The sequence below is a fragment of the Nerophis lumbriciformis genome, linkage group LG20, assembly GCF_033978685.3.
Source record: "Nerophis lumbriciformis linkage group LG20, RoL_Nlum_v2.1, whole genome shotgun sequence".
Taxonomy (NCBI): domain Eukaryota; kingdom Metazoa; phylum Chordata; class Actinopteri; order Syngnathiformes; family Syngnathidae; genus Nerophis; species Nerophis lumbriciformis.
In genome coordinates this window covers 31,094,153-31,116,789 of record NC_084567.2, presented here as the reverse complement: position 1 = coordinate 31,116,789, position 22,637 = coordinate 31,094,153, and the positions used below count along the sequence as shown (strand labels likewise).

At 38.0% G+C, this 22,637-nt stretch overlaps 1 protein-coding gene across 1 annotated transcript in view; it reads right to left on the bottom strand.

Annotated features, from left to right (window-relative positions):
- c7b (complement component 7b) overlaps positions 1–21,642 on the bottom strand; it is a 44,061-nt gene extending 22,419 nt beyond the window's left edge. Inside the window, exons 1-9 of the mRNA XM_061980801.2 lie at positions 21,326–21,642; positions 21,075–21,118; positions 20,903–20,978; positions 16,504–16,645; positions 16,059–16,203; positions 13,212–13,350; positions 7,154–7,282; positions 6,815–7,058; positions 3,231–3,344 (exon numbers count right to left, since the gene is read on the bottom strand). Of these exons, the coding sequence (XP_061836785.2) occupies positions 3,231–3,344; positions 6,815–7,058; positions 7,154–7,282; positions 13,212–13,350; positions 16,059–16,203; positions 16,504–16,645; positions 20,903–20,978; positions 21,075–21,118; positions 21,326–21,331 (1,039 nt within the window). The 5' untranslated portion in view covers positions 21,332–21,642. The remainder of the gene's footprint in view (positions 1–3,230; positions 3,345–6,814; positions 7,059–7,153; positions 7,283–13,211; positions 13,351–16,058; positions 16,204–16,503; positions 16,646–20,902; positions 20,979–21,074; positions 21,119–21,325) is intronic.
- Between the last annotated feature and the right edge of the window lie 995 nt (positions 21,643–22,637).

Genomic DNA, 22,637 nt, shown 5'->3' with positions numbered 1-22,637 from the left:
TTGTTTAAGTCGGGGTCCACGTAAATCAATTCATGGTAACCGAGTGTTTCCTCAAGCCGCCACATTGGTGACATCCACAACTGCCACAACACATTAATTTATCATCATTCAAATACTACATTTAGAATATCATCAAAACAATTGTCAAAATGACACCATTATAACCGAGTTAAAGGTAACATAACTACAGCTACAACCCTAACCTAACCCCCTGCCCCCACCACATCCCACCTCCCCGGATTGTAAATAATTAAATGTAAATAATCAAATGTATATACTTGTTCTTATGCTTTCTGAGCTCACTACGTTCACTGCTTGCTGTACATATCCAAGAAGTGAGACCTACACTGCTACAATGTTCATTTCTCTAATTGTTGATGACTGAAGTATGCTGATAGCAACCCAACCTAAGCCCCCCGCCCCAACCCCCTCCGCATGCCACCCCCCGGATTGTAAATAATGAATATAATTCAATCTAAATACTCTCATGATTAACTTGCGTGATGACTGTATTATGCTGATAGTATATATCTGTACCATGAATTGATTAATGTGGACCCCGACTTAAACAAGTTGAAAAATGTATTCGGGTGTTACCATTTAGTGGTCAATTGTACGGAATATGAACTGTACTGTGCAATCTACTAATAAAAGTTTCAATCAATAAATCAAAACAAACTTAACTCATGTGAACATGGTAGATTTAAGCATAAAATAACAAACAATAAAAGTAGAAACATACATTTTTACAATGGAGTTCAGAGTGCACATCGTGCCGTCAACAAATCGAGAGTGCTGCTTGTAATTGTAACTACAAAGATGATGATCATGTTGACTTAGTCTTTGCATTTTACCGTTTTGTTATTGTGTCTGTTGAGTGGATAATTTACAATAAAAGAAGGTATTGTGCGTCGCAACTGCATTAGTCTGCCGCCAGCTACAACAGGAGCAGCTGATTGCTTGCACCTGAGCCGATTGGAGTAGCGGCAGACAATCCAGAGGGCGCTTAAAGTCATCTGACACGACATTTTTAAACAGTGTGATATGGGTTACACTGGAATTAGAATTAGGAATTAGTAGATGAGATCCGCCCGGAGTTCCTTAAGGCTCTGGATGCTGTGGGGCTGTCTTGGTTGACAAGACTCTGCAACATCGCGTGGACATCGGGGGCGGTATCTCTGGATTGACAGACGTGGTGGTTCCTCTTTTTAAGAAGGGGAACCGGAGGGTGTGTTCTAACTACCGTGGGATCACATTCCTCAGCCTTCCCGGTAAGGTTTATTCAGGTGTACTGGAGAGGAGGCTACGCCGGATAGTCGAACCTCGGATTCAGGAGGAACAGTGTGGTTTTCGTCCTGGTTGGGGAACTGTGGACCAGCTCTATACTCTCGGCAGGGTTCTTGAGGGTGCATGGGAGTTTGCCCAACCTGCCTACATGTGCTTTGTAGACTTGGAGAAGGCATTCGACCGTGTCCCTCGGGAAGTCCTGTGGGGAGTGCTCAGAGGGTATGGGGTATCGGACTGTCTGATTTTGGCGGTCCGCTCCCTGTACGATCAGTGTCAGAGCTTGGTCCGCATTGCCGGCAGCAAGTCGGACACGTTTCCAGTGAGGGTTGGACTGCGCCAAGGCTGCCCTTTGTCACCAATTCTGTTCATAACTTTTATGGACAGAATTTCTAGGTGCAGTCAAGGCGTTGAGGGAATCCGGTTTGGTGGCTGCAGGATTAGGTCTCTGCTTTTTGCAGATGATGTGGTCCTGATGGCTTCATCTGGCCAGGATCTTCAGCTCTCACCAAGTGTGAAGCGAATGGGATGAGAATCAGCACCTCCAAGTCCGAGTCCATGGTTCTCGCCCGGAAAAGGGTGGAGTGCCATCTCCGGGTTGCAGAGGAAACCCTGCCCCAAGTGGAGGAGTTCAAGTACCTCGGAGTCTTGTTCACGAGTGAGGGAATAGTGGATCGTGAGATCGACAGGCGGATCGGTGCTGCGTTTTCAGTAATGCGGACGCTGTATCGATCCGTTGTGGTGAAGAAGGAGCTGAGCCGGAAGGCAAAGCTCTCAATTTACTGCTCGATCTACGTTCCCATCCTCACCTATGGTCATGAGCTTTGGGTTATGACCGAAAGGACAAGATCACGGGTACAAGCGGCCGAACTGAGTTTCCTCCGCCGGGTGGCAGGGCTCTCCCTTAGAGATAGGGTGAGAAGCTCTGTCATCCGGGGGGAGCTCAAATTAAAGCCGCTGCTCCTCCACATCGAGAGGAGCCAGATGAGGTGGTTCGGTCATCTGGTCAGGATGCCACCCGATCGCCTCCCTAGGGAGGTGTTTAGGGCACGTCCGACCGGTAGGAGGCCACGGGGAAGACCCAGGACACGTTGGGAAGATTATGTCTCCTGGCTGGCCTGGGAACGCCTCGGGATCCCCCGGGAGGAGCTGGACGAAGTGGCTGGGGAGAGGGAAGTCTGGGCTTCCCTGCTTAGGCTGCTGCCCCCGTGACCTGACCTCGGATAAGCGGAAGAAGATGGATGGATGGATGGATGGAATTGCTATTGCGACACCAAGTGGACACATTTAGAAAGGCAGTTTCTTTCAGTTTCTCACATTTATATACTCTGCAAACTCATTTTGCGGGCCGGATTATACCTGTCCGCTGGCCTGATACGGCCCGTAGGCCGTACATTTGACACCTCGGGTCTACAGGGAGACTCGGGGGGAGGGGGGGGGGACTTCTTCAGATCTGAACTTGGCTGCAATACTCACGAGCGAGAGGCCACAGTAGTTATGATCCTCTCAGTCTGCCATATTGAAGATATAGCTTATGATCGCATCATCCAAGTTGTTTGTGAGGGTCTTGCTTTCCCAGATCTCAATGATTTTGAACATTGACGGTCATTTATTAGTTTAACATTAATCAGTTTTACACAGTGTTACATCCCCCTTTTTTTAGATGCCTGAATTTGCAAAAGTTTTTCCCAAAAATTGCATTGAAAAGTGCGGGTTTTTTTTTTTTTACAACTAAAACACAAACCCAGGGATGCTGAAAACAGAACTGAGGGAGTCAAAAACTACACAAAACATGATCCGGGCAACGGATTATGACAGATATAGAGGAAGGAGAAAACAAATAGTAGAAAGGAAAGAAAAGAAAACAAAATACCACTAGGTAGGTAGAGGAAGCTTCTCACTCAGGCAAAAGCACCAGCCCCTCACCTTAAAAAACGTTTACTCACCATCATCAAATGAGAAGGATTTGTAGAATTTGTCACAAACGATTTTGACCTTTTTCCTGAACAAGCGTCGTTTAACCTTTCTCCAGCACCTCTTGTAGTCGATTGTTGTTGCCTCTTTACACAAGTACAAGAACAAGACCACGTTGTTAAAAGCACATGTTAATGCAATTCGTTTCTCAACTGTCACAACTGAAGCAAGTTTTTAAAAGATGATAGATTTAACTTGAATGCTCTGGGTGTGTTTTGCAAACCTCAAAACCAGTGAAGTTGGCACGTTGTGTAAATGGTAAATAAAAACAGAATACAATGATTTGCAAATCCTTTTCAACCTATATTCAATTGAATAGACTGCAAAGACAAGATACTTAACGTTCAAATTGGTAAACTCTGTTATTTTTTGCAAATATTAGCTCATTTGGAATTTGATGCCTGCAACGTGTTTCAAACAAGTTGTTGTCTTTTCACTGTCCTGTTAGGTCAATGCAGTCTGCTGACCGCCTTCTGCTTTTTGTACATGGTACAAAATTATAAAGTAAAGGTGATAGAGCCATTGAGTCAGTTGTCCTTAAATGGTGGAATACACTCCCTTTTGAGCTGCCCTGTCTGTTGACATTTTTAAAAGGCAGTTAAAAACACATTTGTTTAAGTGTGCATTCTGTAGTAGTTGTATGTATTTATTTTTTTAATCATTTAAAAAAAAAAATTATATATTGATTATTTTCATTATCATATTTATTATTTTATTTGCAATGTTTCTGTTGTTGCACCATGCTCTATGCTTGTTTTGATTGTGCTGTTTGTACAAAACCCAAAACCAGTGAAGTTGGCACGTTGTGTAAATCGTAAATAAATACAGAATACAATGATTTGTAAATCAATTTCAACCAATATTCAATTGAATAGTGTCACGACTGGGACTGTGGCGTGGTTTGTTCTCCTGAGGTGCAAAAGATTTGGACCATACGTGGCGTGAAGGGGAGTACATGATTTATTTAAACACTATAATTACAAAAAAAAAGGATCGAACAAAAGGCGCGCACAGGGCCGGAAGTACAAAACTTGACTATAAACACAAAACTTGCACAAAGGCAGAAACTATGAACAATTAAACAAAACTTGCAAACTATGGCATGAATAAAAAAAACTTACTTGGACGAGAAACCGGCATGAAAAAAGAGCAGCCAGGGTCTTAAGGGTGTGTGGAGAGTGTGCAGAAGCATAAATGCGGGATGTCGCCAGAAAGACAAACTGAAAACAATGAACTTAAATACTACAGACATGATTAACTAAAACAGGTGCGTGACGTGACAGGTGAAAACTAATGGGTTGCTATGGTGACAAACAAGAGGGCACAATGAGTCCAAACGTGGAACAGGTGAAACTAATGGGTAACCATGGAAACAAGACAAGGGAGTGAAAAGCCAGAAACTAAAGAGTCCAATAACTAAACTAAACAAAACATGATTACACAGACACGACAAATAGACTGCAAAGACAAGATACTTAACGTTGAAACTGGTAAACTTTGTTATTTTTTGCAAATATTAGCTCATTTGGTATTTGATGCCTGTAACATGTTTCAAAAAAGCTGGCATAAGTGGCAAAAAAGTCTGAGAAAGTTGAGGAATGCTCATCAAACACTTATTTGGAACATCCCACAGTTGAACAGGCTAATTGGGAACAGGTGGGTGCTATAATTGGGTATAAAAGCAGCTTCCATGAAATGCTCAGTCATTCACAAACAAGGATGGGACCATGGTAGTTCTCTCCCAAATCGATCACTGTTGTCGCACACTTACTGGGAACGACTATCGCAATATTCATCCTCTTATAATCCCCCTAACGCCTTTTTAATTGTGATTTGCTGGTTAGTTAGTTATTCCTTCCACCTGCACCAGGTAGCTAAAATGACGATGATGCCGAACGACTACTCCATGTGAAAATGTCTGTGTAGGGTTTCAGTCATCCAGGTCATGGTAATCCGCAAAGGTGGAATCAAGACAACTGGATACTTAAGGAAATGTCACTTGTATCCAAAATGTCTTATCTGCTCTAAAATTTTAGGTGTGAGTCTCCCTATTTACAGTACTGTATTTTCCGAACCATGGGGCACACCGGATAATAAGGCGCACTGCCGATGAGTGGTCTATTTTCGATCTTTTTTCATATATAAAGTGCAAAGGGCGCATTAAAGGAGCCATATTTTTTTTTTTTTTTTTCTAAATTGAAAACAAACTTCCTTGTGGTCTACATAACATGTAATGGTGGTTCTTTGGTCAGAATGTTGCACAGATTATGTTTTACAGATCATCTTCAAGCCGCTTTCTGACAGTCGCTTTGTGGGCGGTCTTATTTTCGTGGCTCACCTTCGACAGCGTCTTCTCCCCGTCATCTTTGTTGTAGCGTGCAAGGACGGGAGTGGAAGAAGTGTCAAAAGATGGAGCTAACTGTTTTAATGACACTCAGACTTTACTTAAATCAATAACGGAGCACCATCTCTTCATCCGGAAACAACAACAATGTGTCCGGTGAAAAACCGTCTGACCGGAACTCTCTAATAACTAAAGTTACTTGGGTGAATAATGTAAACTCACTACACCGGTATGTTTTAGTGCTTTCATGGCGAGTTTACTGACAGATATAAGTAAGAACTTTACAGTACTTTATATTAGAAATGGCAACAGCGGAGGATGAATGTCCCATAACAAGAAGATAGAGGACAAGCTTATCAACTACGGTGACGGCACGGACTACAAAGGCGGACGTGTGCAATTTTTCAGGATTCATGCAGATCCAAATACAAAATCAGCAGGTATCAGAAGGTAAGAAAAGTTGCTTTTGCATAACATTGCGAAACAAAACGGCAGATAATATATCTTACCTTATACACACACCATAATAACACTCGTATGTTTAATGCGCCGACAATCCATCATAGCTTACCAAAGTCGGACTAAAACATTTTGATAGATTTTTTAATCCCGTGTGCAATGTTCTGTATTTTCAATGGAACATATCAAATGTTGGTGTTGTTTACTTGAGTCATATTGCAATCATAGTGCAATCTAAACGTATCTCTTATGTTTGACTGCCATCTACTGGTCACACTTATAATTACCCAATGTACCAAATAAAATTGCTTCGAGGTCGGTAGGCAAAACCGGAATTATTTCGTACATTAGGTGCACCGGGTTATAAGGCGCACCTAATGTAAGTTTGTCGAGTTTTGAGAAGAAAAAAATGATTTTAAGTGCGCCTTATAGTCCGGAAAATATGGTATGTCTCTGGTGGATGTGTCCCGCGGCTATAATGGCAATAGGGTTGTTGTTGTTTACCAGCATTGCTGGTGACAAGCCATTCTGCATAACAATGGCTAGTTTTTCTGGTGGCAAAACAGGCAAATAACCTGTTGTTATGCTGCACATTCATTATCAGCAGCCACACTGGGTGCAGTCCAGTCACTTCGATTCAAACTTTGTGGATTCTCAATGTAAACTTTTTTTTGTTTGGAAATTTTAACTTTAAAAAAAAAAATTGTTACCAAAATATGAAAACACATTACTATATACAGTATATCTGCTTACCAGATGTTGCAAAATCCTGGTTGTCGATCTCCAAAAAGCCTTGGTATTTGCCTCCAAGCGAGCCCTCGGAGAGGTAGTGAGTGCCATATAGCTGCAGCAGTTGACGGTAGGCAGCATAATCGTATGTGTACGGAAGGGAGATTAAAGCCTTCCAAAACTCTTCGGCCAGAGTCAGATACTGGGGGGCTGAGTTTTGGAACTGGGCCAACTCCACTTTATTCTTCAGAACTATGATTCTGTGATTCTGCAGGGTATTGTAGCGTAATGAAGAAGAATGTAACAGTAAGTGCACAAGCACAATCATAGTCAACGCAATGCAGATTACATGGACATCGCTACCTTTGTTTCAGTGAGCTCTTTGTGAAAGGTACGACGGTCATGTCCAAATAAAGAGTTAGCCTGGATGTCTTGCACGTAGGACCAAGAGCTTTCATAGGATTCTTCGCTCTCCTCATTATCCACTTTCACCTGCAAAAAAAGATGCAATAGATTTTAACCAACCAAAATAACTCAAATGCTGTGTTATGGTCTCTTCCACCAAAAAAGCGTTTGATATGTACATCCATGTTTGCATGCCCAGTGAAACCATCCATTCATTTTCTGATTAGGGTCGCAGGTAAGTTGGAAGCATAAACTGTATCTTGAGCAGGGTCACCGAAAGTGTGTTACCAAAGGTTTCTTGGTGGCCGTGGTACCAGTTTTGGCTGAGATCATAAACAAACTCCTTCATACTGTAGCTCTTTATTGGAGCACCAGACCGGGTGTAATAACCTGTTCCCTTTATTTATTCTATTTTCTAAATAGAGCCAGCCAAATGGAGAGTGGCCAATGGCATCATGCCTTTGAAATTCCGACACATGCCATGACAAAGGTCAACCAACGAACGAGATTTCTCTATAGAATCTCCTCTCTGGTCAAAAAAAGCACCATGAGGATTTTAGCGGGAACTCTCTTTCAACCCTTTTTCGATTACGCATGCACCTCCTGGTACCCTAACACCTCCAAATCCCTCAAATCTAGACTCCAAACATCCCAGAACAAGCTCGTCAGATTACTTCTAGACCTCCACCCCAGATCCCACCTCACTCCTACCCACTTCTCCAAAGTGGGCTGGCTCAGGGTGGAGGACAGAGTAAAACAACTTGCACTGAGCCTAGTCTATAAAATCCGCTACACCTCCCTGATACTGAAGTACATGTCAAACTACTTAAACTACTTAAACGACCGCCATAACCACAACACCAGGGGGAGCTCCACTAACCACGTTAAACCCAGATTACGATCTAACAAAGGTCTTAACTCATTCTCTTTCTATGCCACATCAATGTGGAATGCACTCCCAACAGGTATAAAAGAAAGGGCATCTCTATCCTCCTTCAAAACCGCAATAAAAGTACACCTCCAGGCAACTTCAACCCTAAACTAACACCCACCCCGGATTGTTAATAATCAAATGTAAACAATCAAATGCAGATATTTTTCTTATGCCTCTCTCTCTCTCTCTCTCTCTCTCTCTCTCTCTCTCTCTCTCTCTCTCTCTCTCTCTCTCTCTCTCTCTCTCTCTACTACTTGCTGTACATATCCTACCAAGTCAGACCTACACTGTTTCAATATCCATTCCTCTGTTCTCAATTGTTGATGACTGATAACAACCAAACCTAAATGTATACACTCTGATGATTATCTTGTGTGATGACTGTATCATGATGATAGTATATATGATAGTATATATCTGTATCATGAAGTGGACCCCGACTTAAACAAGTTGAAAAACTTATTCGGGTGTTACCATTTAGTGGTCAATTGTACGGAATATGTACTTCATTGTGCAACCTACAAATAAAAGTCTCAATCAATTAATCAATGCCTGACACAAGATAATGAATGATATTTAACAAATTAACAATAATTAATTGTAATCCTAATTTTATTTAGCTTTGTTGAGGTAGACGGAAAAAATAATCTGTGTAGATGGTAACACATTTAGTATTTCACTACATATCCCTTTTCTACCGCTTGTCCCTTTCGGGGTTGCGGGGGGAACTGGAGCCTATCCCAGCTGCATTAGGGCAAAAGGCGGGGTACACCTTGGACAAGTCGCCACCTCATTGCAGGGCCAACACAGATAGACAACATTCGCACACACATATAATGTTAAATTGTATCTTTGCACTCTAATTGACAATAAGGGTTCTTAACAATTTTTACAGTAATAAAGAAAAATATATATATATATAAATATTAGGGCTGTCAAAGTTAACGCGATAATAACGCGTTAACTATAAATTTCAATAACGGCACTCACTTTTTTAACGGGCAATGAACGCACACGCGTCCTTTTTGACCCGTAGCAGGGGAACTTGACTGCAGTTCACTTGCTACTGATGAGCCACAAGCGAGCAGAAATGGACAAAGGAAAGGCTACCTTATGGAAATATCAGGTTCAAAGTCATTGCAAGTTGTTCTCTCGATAAAAAAGGAGTCTTTTTGCGACGTGAGAAGAAACGACATTCCTGCAGCAAACGCCTGCTGTGCGCGTCGTTCAGAGGTGTGCGGTGCTTCACTTCCGTGTTCAGATTACTGTTAAAGTGCAGTGATAACATAGCATTTACATTGTTACTGTGGCTGATTTGGTAAGATGGCATAAAATCTCAACAGGAATGAAAGACGGTCAACGGTCAAACGATTAAAATATTTATTTACGATTAATCACATTTTGTTTAAAGTTAACTCAAAATGTATTGCGATTATTTGCAGAAATATATAATTTTTCATCATTAATTAGTGTACCCTAGACAGATAATTTTTAAAGTTTTTAATACTGTGACTGGACAACAAATTTGCTTTAATTATATATTTTATGAACATCATGCTTTTTGAAACAGCTCAACACAAAAAATATATAAACAAGCTTTTAAAGAGAATAAAAAAAATACCTGTAGGGTGCTGGTGTCTTGCCAGATTTTCTATTTTGTAGAAATACAGAATTTGTATTCCTGCTTTAGGAGCACTGACATTTAGAGGAGTAACACTTCCGTCTTTAGAAAGCAGTTTCACAAATTAATAACTCAAAATGTGGATCGTTACGATCTTGCTTGGATTTTTTTTTAAAGTAAGTTGATATGTTTTCTAAATGAATAAATGTCTCTGATATTCTGTACTTTACATGTTGTACAAGTTAGCAGTAGTAGAAGTTTATTTTGGACATGTTAAAAACAAAGCAAAAGAAAAAATTATGAACAAGGAAATAATCTTGATAACATTACAGCAAGGTACAGAAATAGAAACACATATTTCACAATGAAAACGTGTAAAAAAAAAATGAAAACAATAGATGATGGTTAAGTTTTTTCATCTCCAACAAGGAGTGGGAAGAAGTGAAACGTATTTACTTCCATTCCTTATTTTATAAATCAGATAACTCTATTTCACATCATCATTATTATAATATACAAGGATAAATTTACCGGTATTAATAAAATGTACTGTCAATAATCTTTTACCCACTTTTCTTTGGCACAAAAATACAGCACATACGTACAATATACACATATTGTATATAGTCACATGAATACAAGTACTAATTCAGGGGTGCTCATTACGTCGATCGCGAGCTACCGGTCGATCTCGGAGGGTGTGTCAGTCGATCACCAGCCAGCCATTAAAAAAAATAGTCCTAAAAATGAGCGATCATAAATCTTCACTATGACGTCACTTTCGTCACTTGATTGACATTCACGGCACCCGAGGGTCTTCTGAGATGACGCTGGCTGCTGCCAGCTCATTAAAATTACCGACTGGAAGGCGAGAAACACTTTATTTCAACAGACTCTGGCACCGTATCTGTCGTCAAAACTCCAAAGACCGACTGCACAGTTGCACAACAAAAGCTCTACTTCATCCTGACTCCGCTACCAAAATAAGAGTCTCAGAAAGCTCGCGTGCACAAGCTAGCAAGCTACGGAGTTTGCTAACAATGTATTTCTTGTAAAGTGTATACAAAGGAGTACGGAAGCTGGATAAATAAAATGCCAAAAACCAACCACTTTCATGTGGTATTGGACAGAAAGCAGGACTTTTTTTCTCCTCCATTCGAAAATGCGGACAATATCAGCACCACTGTCTGATTCCAATCAATGCAAGTCATCAGAATCAGGTAATACACCAACTTATATTCTTGTCTTCATGAAAGAAAGGAATCTATATGTGTTAAACATGCTTGTATTATCTCTAAACTCTTTTAACTTATTAACAATATTAACTATATGTGTTAAACATGCTTGTATTATCTTTAAACACCTTTAACTTATTACCAATATTAACTATATGTGTTAAACATGCTTGTATTATCATTAAACACCTTTAACTTGTTAACAATATTAACTATATGTATTAAACATACTTGTATTATCATCAAACACCTTTAATTTATTAACAATATTAACTATATGTGTTAAACATGCTTGCATTATCACTAAACATCTTTAACTTGTTAACAATATTAACTATATGTGTTAAACATGTTTTCATTATCTTTAAACACCTTTAACTTGTTAACAATATTAACTATATGTATTAAACATACTTGTATTTTCATTAAACACCTTTATTTTATTAACAATATTAACTATATGTGTTAAACATGCTTGCATTATCATTAAAAACCTTTAACTTGTTAACAAAAACATATGTTTCATAAATAAGTAAATATAAATTATATATATGAATGAGGTAGATCCCCACGACTTGATCAATTGAAAAGTAGCTCGCCTGCAGAAAAAGTGTGAGCACCCCTGTACTAATTGATGGTAACACCAACCAATAACAAGTAAGTAGCTATCCAAATAATAATAATAATAATAATGTCGACACTTTGTGATTGTTAGAAACCCTCATTCTTGTACTTATTGAAAATCATGTATTTGTATTGTTTTTAAACAAAATTAAGGTTGGACATCATTTTAATTCCACATTCAATCTGTTCTATAGTTTAACCCCACATACTGAAACACAAAAGCTTGCAATTTGTGCGTGCATTCTGAATTTTAAGATTGAAATTACCCCTTAAATTATAACCCCCTTCCCTTTCAGTTACAAATGTTTGCACATTTCAAGGCAGTGACGTTTTTGCTTTATATGTAATTTGTACTGTTTATAGTTCCACAAGATATTTACATTTCAATAGTTTTGAATGTAAGAAAATTTTTTTTGTGTAATCCCTATATCCTGCCTTAGGGATGATTATTTTTGCTTTCTTCTGCAGGGTGATGAGTCTGTAATACTTCAACCTAAATAAATGCTTCTGATATTCTGTATACAGTATTACATGTTGTACAAGTAAATGGTCTTGCAGGTTTTCCCCCAGCTTGAAATCTAAATGTGGCGGTGGGGGCGTGGTCAATGAAATGTCATCATATGATTTGCATGATTGTTGATGTTGTTGATTTTAATGCAAACAATTATTTAAATTTAAAAACATATATATATAGTATATATATATATATATACACATCTATATATATATATACAGTATATATATATATACAGTATATATATATATATATATATATATATATATATATATATATATATATATATATATATTTATAAATATACATATGTATATATGTATATATAAAGGTATATATATATGCATATATATATATATATACCTTTATATACACACATATACATATATACATATGTATATTTATAAATCTATATATATATATACACATACATACATATACATACATACATACATATACATACACATACATACATACATATACATACATACATACATACATACATACACACATATACATATACACACATATACATATACACACATATACATACACACATATATACACACACACACACACACACACACACACACATACATACATATATATATATATATATATATATATATATATATATATATATATATACTGTATATATGATTTTAGATTTATGTGTGATTCCAGGCCCAGGTAAAACTGATCAAATCATTATTTTTGCTACTGTAAATATGTTTTATTGTAAATAAACTGAAAAAAGAAAATATACAATCAAAGGCATTTTTTTTTTTATCTATCAAAGTAGGAATAAGTACAAAATTGATGCTCAATTATATATTGTTCAAAAAGGTTCAATATGTCTTTTTATTCATACACTTTTCCAGATTTTCTTGTAATCAAACCATATTTTCGGTATATTAGATGGAATTTTGGGGATTTTTTTTTTTACTTACGTATAAATTCCATCTAATATACCAAAAATATGGTGTGATTACAAGAAAATCAATTATATATTTAATTATTATTGAATTCACTTTATTGTTCATTATTTCACACAGTTTGTGTATGCATTTGTAACTCTTTTGACTCACCTCAAAGTTGTATCTAAGGACATTCTGTGGCAGTCGATAATAAATTTTATGGTCACCACTGAACACTTTTCTGCACTGTCCTCCAAAACTCAGAGTGTTGATCACACCTGCCCTCAGCTTCCCTGTGAGCACATCATACCTAAAAATAGCAAAAATAAACTCTTGGTTATACAGCAACTAGAATGCAATAACTTTTTTAAACATAAAAAAAAAGAAACAAAGTTGAATAATGTTTTTTTTTTTTAAGTGTTCATTCTTTTGAAAGAAAATTTAATTTAGTTTTTCTCATTAAATACTAAAAAGTATATATATTCTGTAAAAAGGTCAGCTTTAAGATTTAACAATTGGTTTGAAAAATACAAATACACATACATACATATACAAAGGAAATCAGGGAAAAATATCTAAGCTTAAAGAAGACATGACACCTTAAAACTAGTGTATTTTCACTAATAATCAGCATTTTTCTTACTTATTGTATTATGTTAGTGGTGAGGTTGTTCTTCATTTTTCCTTAATGGTATTTATGTTTTTTTTTTCCTGCAATAAATATTGTAAGTCAGACCCACTCGACATCCATTGCATTCGGTCTCCCCTAGAGGGGGGGGTTACCCACATATGCGATCCTCTCCAAGGTTTCTCATAGTCATTCACATCGACGTCCCACTGGGGTGAGTTTTTCCTTGCCCTTATGTGGGCTTTGTACCGAGGATGTCGTTGTGGCTTGTGCAGCCCTTTGAGACACTTGTGATTTAGGGCTATATAAATAAACATTGATTGATTGATTGATTGATTGGTAAGTCCTGTTTAAATTGCTCCTGACTTTGCATCTTGGGGTCCAAGCTGCTTTTTCTAAAGGCTGTCATGAAATATATGTTTTATACGGGTAACATACATGACAGTTACAGTCTTGGCACAAGCAGATGCAGCTTTAGTTACCAAATATTTTTTATTAATATTTTTCTTTTGTAGCATTTAAGAAAATGTGTCTTGGTGTCATAGAATAAACATACATTTGACATCTCCTATAATGCTTTAAAATATAATAGCTTTTACATAGCTTTTCTATTTATGCCAAAAAAATTTATTCCGTATTTGTGCTAACAAGTGAGATACTTAATTACTTAATGGTTGCTTCAATTACCACTTGTCCTACTACAAAACCCAAAACCAGTGAAGTTGGCACATTGTGTAATTCGTAAATAGAAACAGAATACAATGATTTTCAAATTCTTTTCAACTTATATTCATTTGAATAGACTGCAAAGACATGATACTTATTAATGTTCGAATTGAGAAACACATTTTTTTTGCAAATAATCATTAACTTAGAATTTAATGGCAGCAACACATTGCAAAAATTTGGCACAGGGGCATTTTTACCACTGTGTTACATGGCCTTTCCTTTTCCTTTTAACAACACTCAGTAAACGTTTGGGAACTGAGGAGACCAATTTCTGAAGGTTTTCAGGTGGAATTCTTTCCCATTCTTGCTTGATGTACAGCTTAAGTTGTTCAACAGTCGGGGGTCTCCGTTGTGGTACTTTACGCTTCATATTGCGCCACACATTTTCAATGGGAAACAGGTCTGTACTACAGGCAGGCCAGTCTAGTACCCGCACTCTTTTACTATGAAGCCACGCTGTTGTAACACGTGGCTTGGCATTGTCTTGCTGAAATAAGCAGGGGCGTCCATGATAAAGTTGCTTGGATGGCAAAATATGTTGCTCCAAAACCTGTATGTACCTTTCAGCATAAATGTTGCCTTCACAGATGTGTAAGTTACCCATGCCTTGGGCACTAATACACCCCCATACCATCACAGATGCTGGCTTTTGAACTTTGCGCCTATAACAATCCGGATGGTTCTTTTCCCCTTTGTTCCATAGGACACCATGTCCACAGTTTCCAAAAACAATTTGAAATGTGGACTCGTCAGACCACAGAACACTTTTCCACTTTGCATCAGTCCATCTTAAATGAGTTCGGGTCCAGCGAAGCCGGCGGCGCTTCTGGGTGTTGTTGATAAATGGCTTTGGCTTTGCATAGTAGAGTTTTAACTTGCACTTACAGATGTAGCGATGACCTGTAGTCACCGACAGTGGTTTTCTGATGTGTTCCTGAGCCCATGTGGTGATATCCTTTACACACTGATGTCGCTTTTTGATGCGAAACTGCCTGAGGGATCGAAGGTCTGTAATATCATCGCTTACGTGCAATGATCCCTCCAGATTCTCTGAAACTTTTGATGATATTACGGACCGTAGATGGTGAAATCTCTAAATTGCTTGCAATATCTCGTTGAGAAATGTTGCTTTTAAACTGTTCGACAATTTGCTCACGCATTTGTTCACAAAGTGGTGACCCTCGCCCCATCCTTGTTTGTGAATGACTGAGCATTTCACAGAAGCTGCTTTTATACCCAATCATGGCACCCACCTGTTCCCAATTAGCCTGTTCACCTGTGGGATGTTCCAAATAAGTGTTTGATGAGCATTCCTCAACTTTGTCAGTCTTTTTTGCCACTTGTGCCAGCTTTTTTCAAACATGTTGCAGGCATCAAATTCCAAATGAGCTAATATTTGCAAAAAATAACAAACTTTCCCAGTTCGAACGTTAAGTATCTTGTCTTTGCAGTCTATTCAATTTAATATAGGTTGAAAAGGATTTGCAAATCATTGTGTTTTGTTTTTATTTACGATTTACACAACGTGCAAACTTCACTGGTTTTGGGTTGTGTACTTTTATTGTATTTATTATGACACAAAATATAAAAATCAGAAATAATAAAGCAGCTGGTACCCCTCACACTGACCTACAAGTATGAGTATGTAGAAGGTTACTCACCCTTTGCCAGTCAATTCAGAGTTTGGGGGAGTTTTATCAAGATCACAAACAAACTGACTGTTATCTTCATTACAGCCTCTCTCATCCAGACCATCCTCACAGTCCTGGTCCCCGTTACACACCAGAGACTGACTAGTGCATTGACCTGTGTTGGGGGCATTTTAGTTTTACCATGCACTTCATTTTAATCATCAATTAAATTAATTTAGGAGAGCCCTTTGAGATGCAGCATCTCGTTTTCAAGGGGGTCCCTACACAAATACATCAAACATAAAACATGCAATGCAATAAAACACAAACAATAACACACTGCTGCCACTTTCACATCACACCTGCTCACACACATTTACATAATCCATTGCAATAGATTAAAATACAATACAATTTAAACAGTTTTTAAAATCTAATTTCAAGTTATTTGCACTTGGAAAAAAAAAATTCTCACCCGACGTGCATCGGAACCTTTCCATGCACCCGGATTCCAGAGGACATCCCTTTTGTGGGCTGCAAGGGTGAGTTTGGGAATTTTCTCCTGAACATGGCGCACCCCCAAACTGGGCATACACCTCCACATGCCGTATCCGCACCTGATATAAAAGCTCAATGGTGGTAAGTTAATAAAAGGTGTGAATTGGGCTTTGTGACTGCATTAAGCAGTACGGGTGGGTAATACCAAGTAAATACACGGCCAGTAGAGATGTCCGATAAATGCTTTAAAATGTTATATCGGAAATTATCGGTATCGGTTTAAAAAAAAAAAAATATATATATATATATATATATATATATATATATATATATATATATATATATATATATATATATATATATATATATATATATATACATATATATATATACATATATATATAAATATCATTTATCGGCCGATAAATGCTTTAAAATGTTATATCGGAAATTATCGGTATCGGTTTAAAATATATATATACGGTATATATATATATATTTTTTTTTTTTTTTTTTTTTTAAACCGATACCGATAATTTACGATATAACATATATATATATATATATATATATATATATTTTTTTTTTTTTTAAACCGATACCGATAATTTCCGATATAACATTTTAAAGCATTTATCGGCCGATAAATGCCGGGAAAAAAAAAAATATATATATATATATATATATATATATATATATATATACATATACATATATATATATTTATTTTTTTATTTTTTTATCATCTTATAGTTGATATAGATGCCCATATCGGCTGTTCAGATTGAGCCCAGTTTATAATTCTCTGTTATACAGTATGCCAGGCAGTCTTGCACTAAAGGAGGACTATGTAATTGTTTACTTTATTACTCTAGTACACTCTGGACTGAAACTGTGTGCCTTCATTGTTTTTGTAGCTGTTGTTTTGAGGCATGTTTAAAAAAAAAAAAAATAAATAATGCACTGTCAAGACGTGGACTATGGTGTGTTTGTTTTCCCGAGATGCAAGTAAAGCTAGACTGGACATGGCGTGAAGGTAAATACATATTTATTGTTAACGCTCAAAAAAGGAATCAAACAAAAGGCGTGTACAAGGGCGGAAGTACAAAAAAACTTGGCTATGAAAACAAAAGACTAGCACAAAGGCAATTAACTAAGAACACGAAACAAAAACACTTACTGTGGCATGGCATGAAGCATGAATAACAAGGGTGGGCATGAATATCATGGGTAGCATGGATGGATAGATAGATAATGTCACCAGGCCGACTGCCTGGCAACAACAAGCTTAAATACTGGTGCCATGATTAGTGAAAACAGGTGCGTGACTCAAAATGAGAAAACGTGAGACAGGTGCGTGACATGAGGATGTGAACCAGGTGAAACTAATGGTTACTATGGTGACAAAGCAAGGGAGTGAAGACAAGAACTAAAAAGTGTCCAAAAACCAAGTAAAACATAACTAAACAAAATATGATCACAGACATGACATGCACTTTGTGAACATCAAAGTATAGTACTTCCCATAGTTGTAGTGGGTATCAGGATTATCTCAGGGAGAGCATGTCCCAAATTCCAAGCTGCTGTTTTGAGGCATGTTAAAAAAAAATAATGCACTTTGTGACTTCAATAATAAATATGGCAGTGCCATGTTGGCATTTGTTTGTTACATAACTTGAGTTGATTTATTTTGGAAAACCTTGTTACATTGTTTAATGCATCCAGCGGGGTATCACAACAAAATTAGGCATAATAATGTGTTAATTCCATGACTGTATATATCGATATCGGTTGATATCGGAATCGGTAATTAAGAGTTGGACAATATCGGATATCGGCAAAAAAGCCATTATCGGACATCTCTAACGGCCAGTGTTGCTAGGATTTCAAGTATTGTGATACTTTTAAATAATTCTCCATGTTTGTGTAAATTTTTCAGATCATTTTATCTTGAAGCATTTTGTTTTGACAGTGTCACTTGCGCTTCCTTTTTTACTTGTGTTACTTGTGCAACTTGTATTCTCTCTGTCTTAGTTTCTGAGCATTTAGTATAATCTCTGATTATTTTGACTGTTTTTTTGTAAGTATTAATGGCCAGTTCTAAAATTGTGTAATGTTATTAAGGTGTTTTAATAGTATTCTAGTCGAAATGATTGCTGTGCTGTTCAGTAGCTACTAGGTATAATCTCATCCCTAAGGATTGTTTTTGCTATTGTTGCTCGTTTACACATGCTAGTTGGAAACTACAGCATACAAACAGCTTGTTCTGTGCATGTACAGTCGTGGTCAAAAGTTTACATACACTTGTAAAGAACATAATGTCATGGCTGTCTTGAGTTTCCAATTATTTCTACAACTCTTATTTTATTGTGATAGAGTGATTGGAGAACACACTTGTTGGTCACAAAAAACATTCATGAAGTTTGGTTCTTTTATGAATTTATTATGGGTCTACTGAAAATGTGACCAAATCTGCTGGGTCAAAAGTATACATACAGCAATGTTAATATTTGCTTACATGTCCCTTGGCAAGTTTCACTGCAATAAGGCGCTTTTGGTAGCCATCCACAAGTTTCTGGTTCAATTTTTGACCACTCCTCTTGACAAAATTGGTGCAGTTCAGCTAAATGTGTTGGTTTTCTGACATGGACTTGTTTCTTCAGCATTGTCCACACGTTTAAGTCAGGACTTTGGGAATGCCATTCTAAAACCATTCTAGCCTGATTTAGCCATTCCTTTATCACTTTTGACGTGTGTTTGGGGTCATTGTCCTGTTTGAACACCCAACTGTGCCCAAGACCCAACCTACGGGCTGATGATTTTGGGGGTAATCCTCCTCTTTCATTGTCCCATTTAAAGCACCAGTTCCATTGGCAGCAAAACAGGCCCAGAGCATAATACTACCACCACCATGCTTAACGGTGGGGATGGTGTTCCTGGGATTAAATGCCTCTGTCAGGTTTGTCACTGACAGTATAGCTATGTTTTGGTTTTTCCTCTGTTTGTCTTTATTTCCTGTCAGCGCTCTTATTTTGGTTGTTCCCTGCTTTTCTCCCTGAGCGATGTTTCCTCTCAGCTGCGGCTGATTGGCACCTGGCCACACCTGGTGTCAATCAGCCGGCTGCTATTTAAACCTGCTCTTCCCTCCAGTCACTGCTGGAGTATTGTCATTGTTGCTGTTTGCTGGTTCCTGATAGCTGTTTGCTATCTCCTAGCTCATTGTTTCTTGTTTTCCTGTTAGCTGTTTCCAGTTTGCCTGTTCCTGGTTGCTGGTTTGTGTATTTTCTTAATTTTTGGACATTAAATCATGTTTTCCTGCACAAAGCCTGCCATCTCTGCATCTTGGGGTTCGTCACCAACACTTTGTGACAGCCTCACCCTTTCTTCTCCAAACATATTGCTGGGTATTGTGGCCAAACAGCTCGATATTTGTTTCATCTGCAAAGTGGTAAAGGAATGGCTAAATCAGGCTAGAATTAAGGTTTTAGAATGGCCTTTGCAAAGTCCTGACTTAAATGTGTGGACAATGCTGAAGAAACAAGACAGAAAACCAACAAATTTAGCTGAACTGCACCAATTTTAAGTTAAAGTACCAATGATTGTCACACACACACTAGGTGTGGTGAAATTTGTCCTCTGCATTTGACCCATCCCCTTGATCGCCTCCTGGGAGGTGAGGGGAGCAGTGGGCAGCAGCGGTGCGCGATCGGGAATCATTTTTGGTGATTTAACCCCCAATTCCAACCCTTGATGCTGAGTGCCAAGCAGGGAGGTAATGGGTCCCATTTTTTATAGTCTTTGGTATGACTCGGCCGGGGTTTGAACCCACAACCTACCGATCTCAGGGCGAACACTCTAACAACTAGGCCACTGAGTAGGTATTTTGTCAAGAAGAGTGGTCAAAAATATAACCAGAAGCTTGTGGATGGCTACCAAAAGTGCCTTATTGCAGTGAAACTTGCCAAGGGACATGTAACCAAATATTAACATTGCTGTATGTATACTTTTCACCCAGCAGATTTGATCACATTTTCAGTAGACCCCTAATAAATTCATAAAAAAACCAAACTTCATGAATGTTGTTTGTGACCAACAAGTATGTGCTCCAATCACTCTATCACAAAAAATAAGAGTTATAGAAATTATTGGAAACTCAAGACAGCAATGACATTATGTTCTTTACAAGTGAATGTAAATTTTGGACCACGACTGCATCTGTTGGTTGTAATTTTTCATCACTGTTGGTGATCCCAAATACACAAACAAGGTACCAACAGGCCATAAAAGTGGGTTTTGCATAATATGACCCCTTTAAGTTTGAAGTAAGTAATCAGGGTTAGATTTACGACACAGCCCTAGCGAGAGTTATTTGTTACCTTTGTTCTGGTACAACCATCACACTCAGACCAATCTCTATAAGGCCCCCATCTGCAGTTTATTGGCTGCAGACAGCTACAAAAAAAACAGATAAAGTGATTAAAAATCAAATCATCATAAATGTTTTTTTCCGTATTCGTTCACACTGCTTGCGAGGTACTTATCACTTACCGAATTGGAAAAATAAACACAAACAGCAAAGCCAAAGGAGACAACTGTGAATACACAACAACAATATATCTTACCTAGTTCAATCATTTAAAACAGTAACAATATTGAACATATATTCAAAAACTGGTCAGAATTTGGTTTTGTTGTAAGTCAATGTTGAAACAAATAAAAGCAGATGACATATTTTGGTATTTAAAACCAGGATTAGGCACCGTCAACAAATCAGATTAGTTAACATTGTTGGGTTTTACCTTCATGGTGGTGTTGTCTTATCCAGCTCGGAAACACTCGGGTCAGTTTCATATGACCGGCAGGGAGAGATTACTCAACTAAACCCAATATTCTGGAATTTCCCCCAAATGGTGAAAGTCTCATCTGTCAAGCCGATGTCAAGTGCCTGAGTACACAGTGAGTAGAGAATCTGTCAGACTGCATTCTTTTCCAAGGCTTCGTTTCAAATGTCAAACGTTATATTTTAAACATCCGCAGCTGTACAACAGCATCCGCAGCTAATAGTTTAATCCTGTATCATACAGATGTGATATGAATTCTGCTTTCTGTCAGAGTGCTCCAATATGTTGCGTAATCGTTGTTTGTTCCAAATTGGGGATATGTGCTGGAACAGGACAAAGGTTAGCACATGCTAATTTGTCAAGTTTGTCTTCACTGCTGAGTAAACACACAAATTGTTTGCCCCCGCATAGCCGCAGATTTCCTTCCTCTGATAAATTATACCAAGCTAGGGAAGTTGGCACAGTGTGTAAATCGTAAATAAAAACAGAACACAATGATTTGCAAATCCTTTTCAACCTATATTCAATTGAATAGACTGCAAAGACAAGATATCTAATGTTCGAACTGAGAAACTAATTTTTTTCGTGCAAATGATCATTAAACATTGCAAAAAAGTTGGCACAGGGGCATTTTTACCACTGTGTTACATGGCCTTTCCTTTTAACAACACTCAGTAAACATTTGGGAACTGAAGACACCAATTTTTGAAACTTTTCAGGTGGAATTCTTTCCCATTCTTGCTTGATGTACAGCTTAAGTTGTTCAAAGTCCGGGGTCTCCGTTGTGGTATTTTACGCTTCATAATTTTCAATGGGAGACAGGTCTGGACTACAGGCAGGCCAGTCTAGTACCTGCACTGTTTTACTAGGAAACCACGCTGTTGTAACACGTGCAAAATGCGACTTGGCATTATTTTGCTGAAATAAGCAGGGGCGTCCATGAAAAAGATGTTGCTTGGATGGCAACATATGTTGCTCCAAAACCTGTATGTACCTTTCAGCATTAATGGTGCCTTCACAGATGTGTAATTTACCCATGCCTTGGGTACTAATACACCCATACCATCTCAGATGCTGGGTTTTGAACTTTGCGCCTAGAACAGTCCGGATGTTTCTGTTCCTCTGTAGTCCGGAGGACACGACGTCCACAGTTTCCAAAAACAATTTCAAATGTGGACTCGTCAGACCAAAGAACACTTTTCCACTTTGTATCAGTCCATCTTAGATGAGCTCGGGCCCATTTATACAGGAACACATTTACGCACTATTG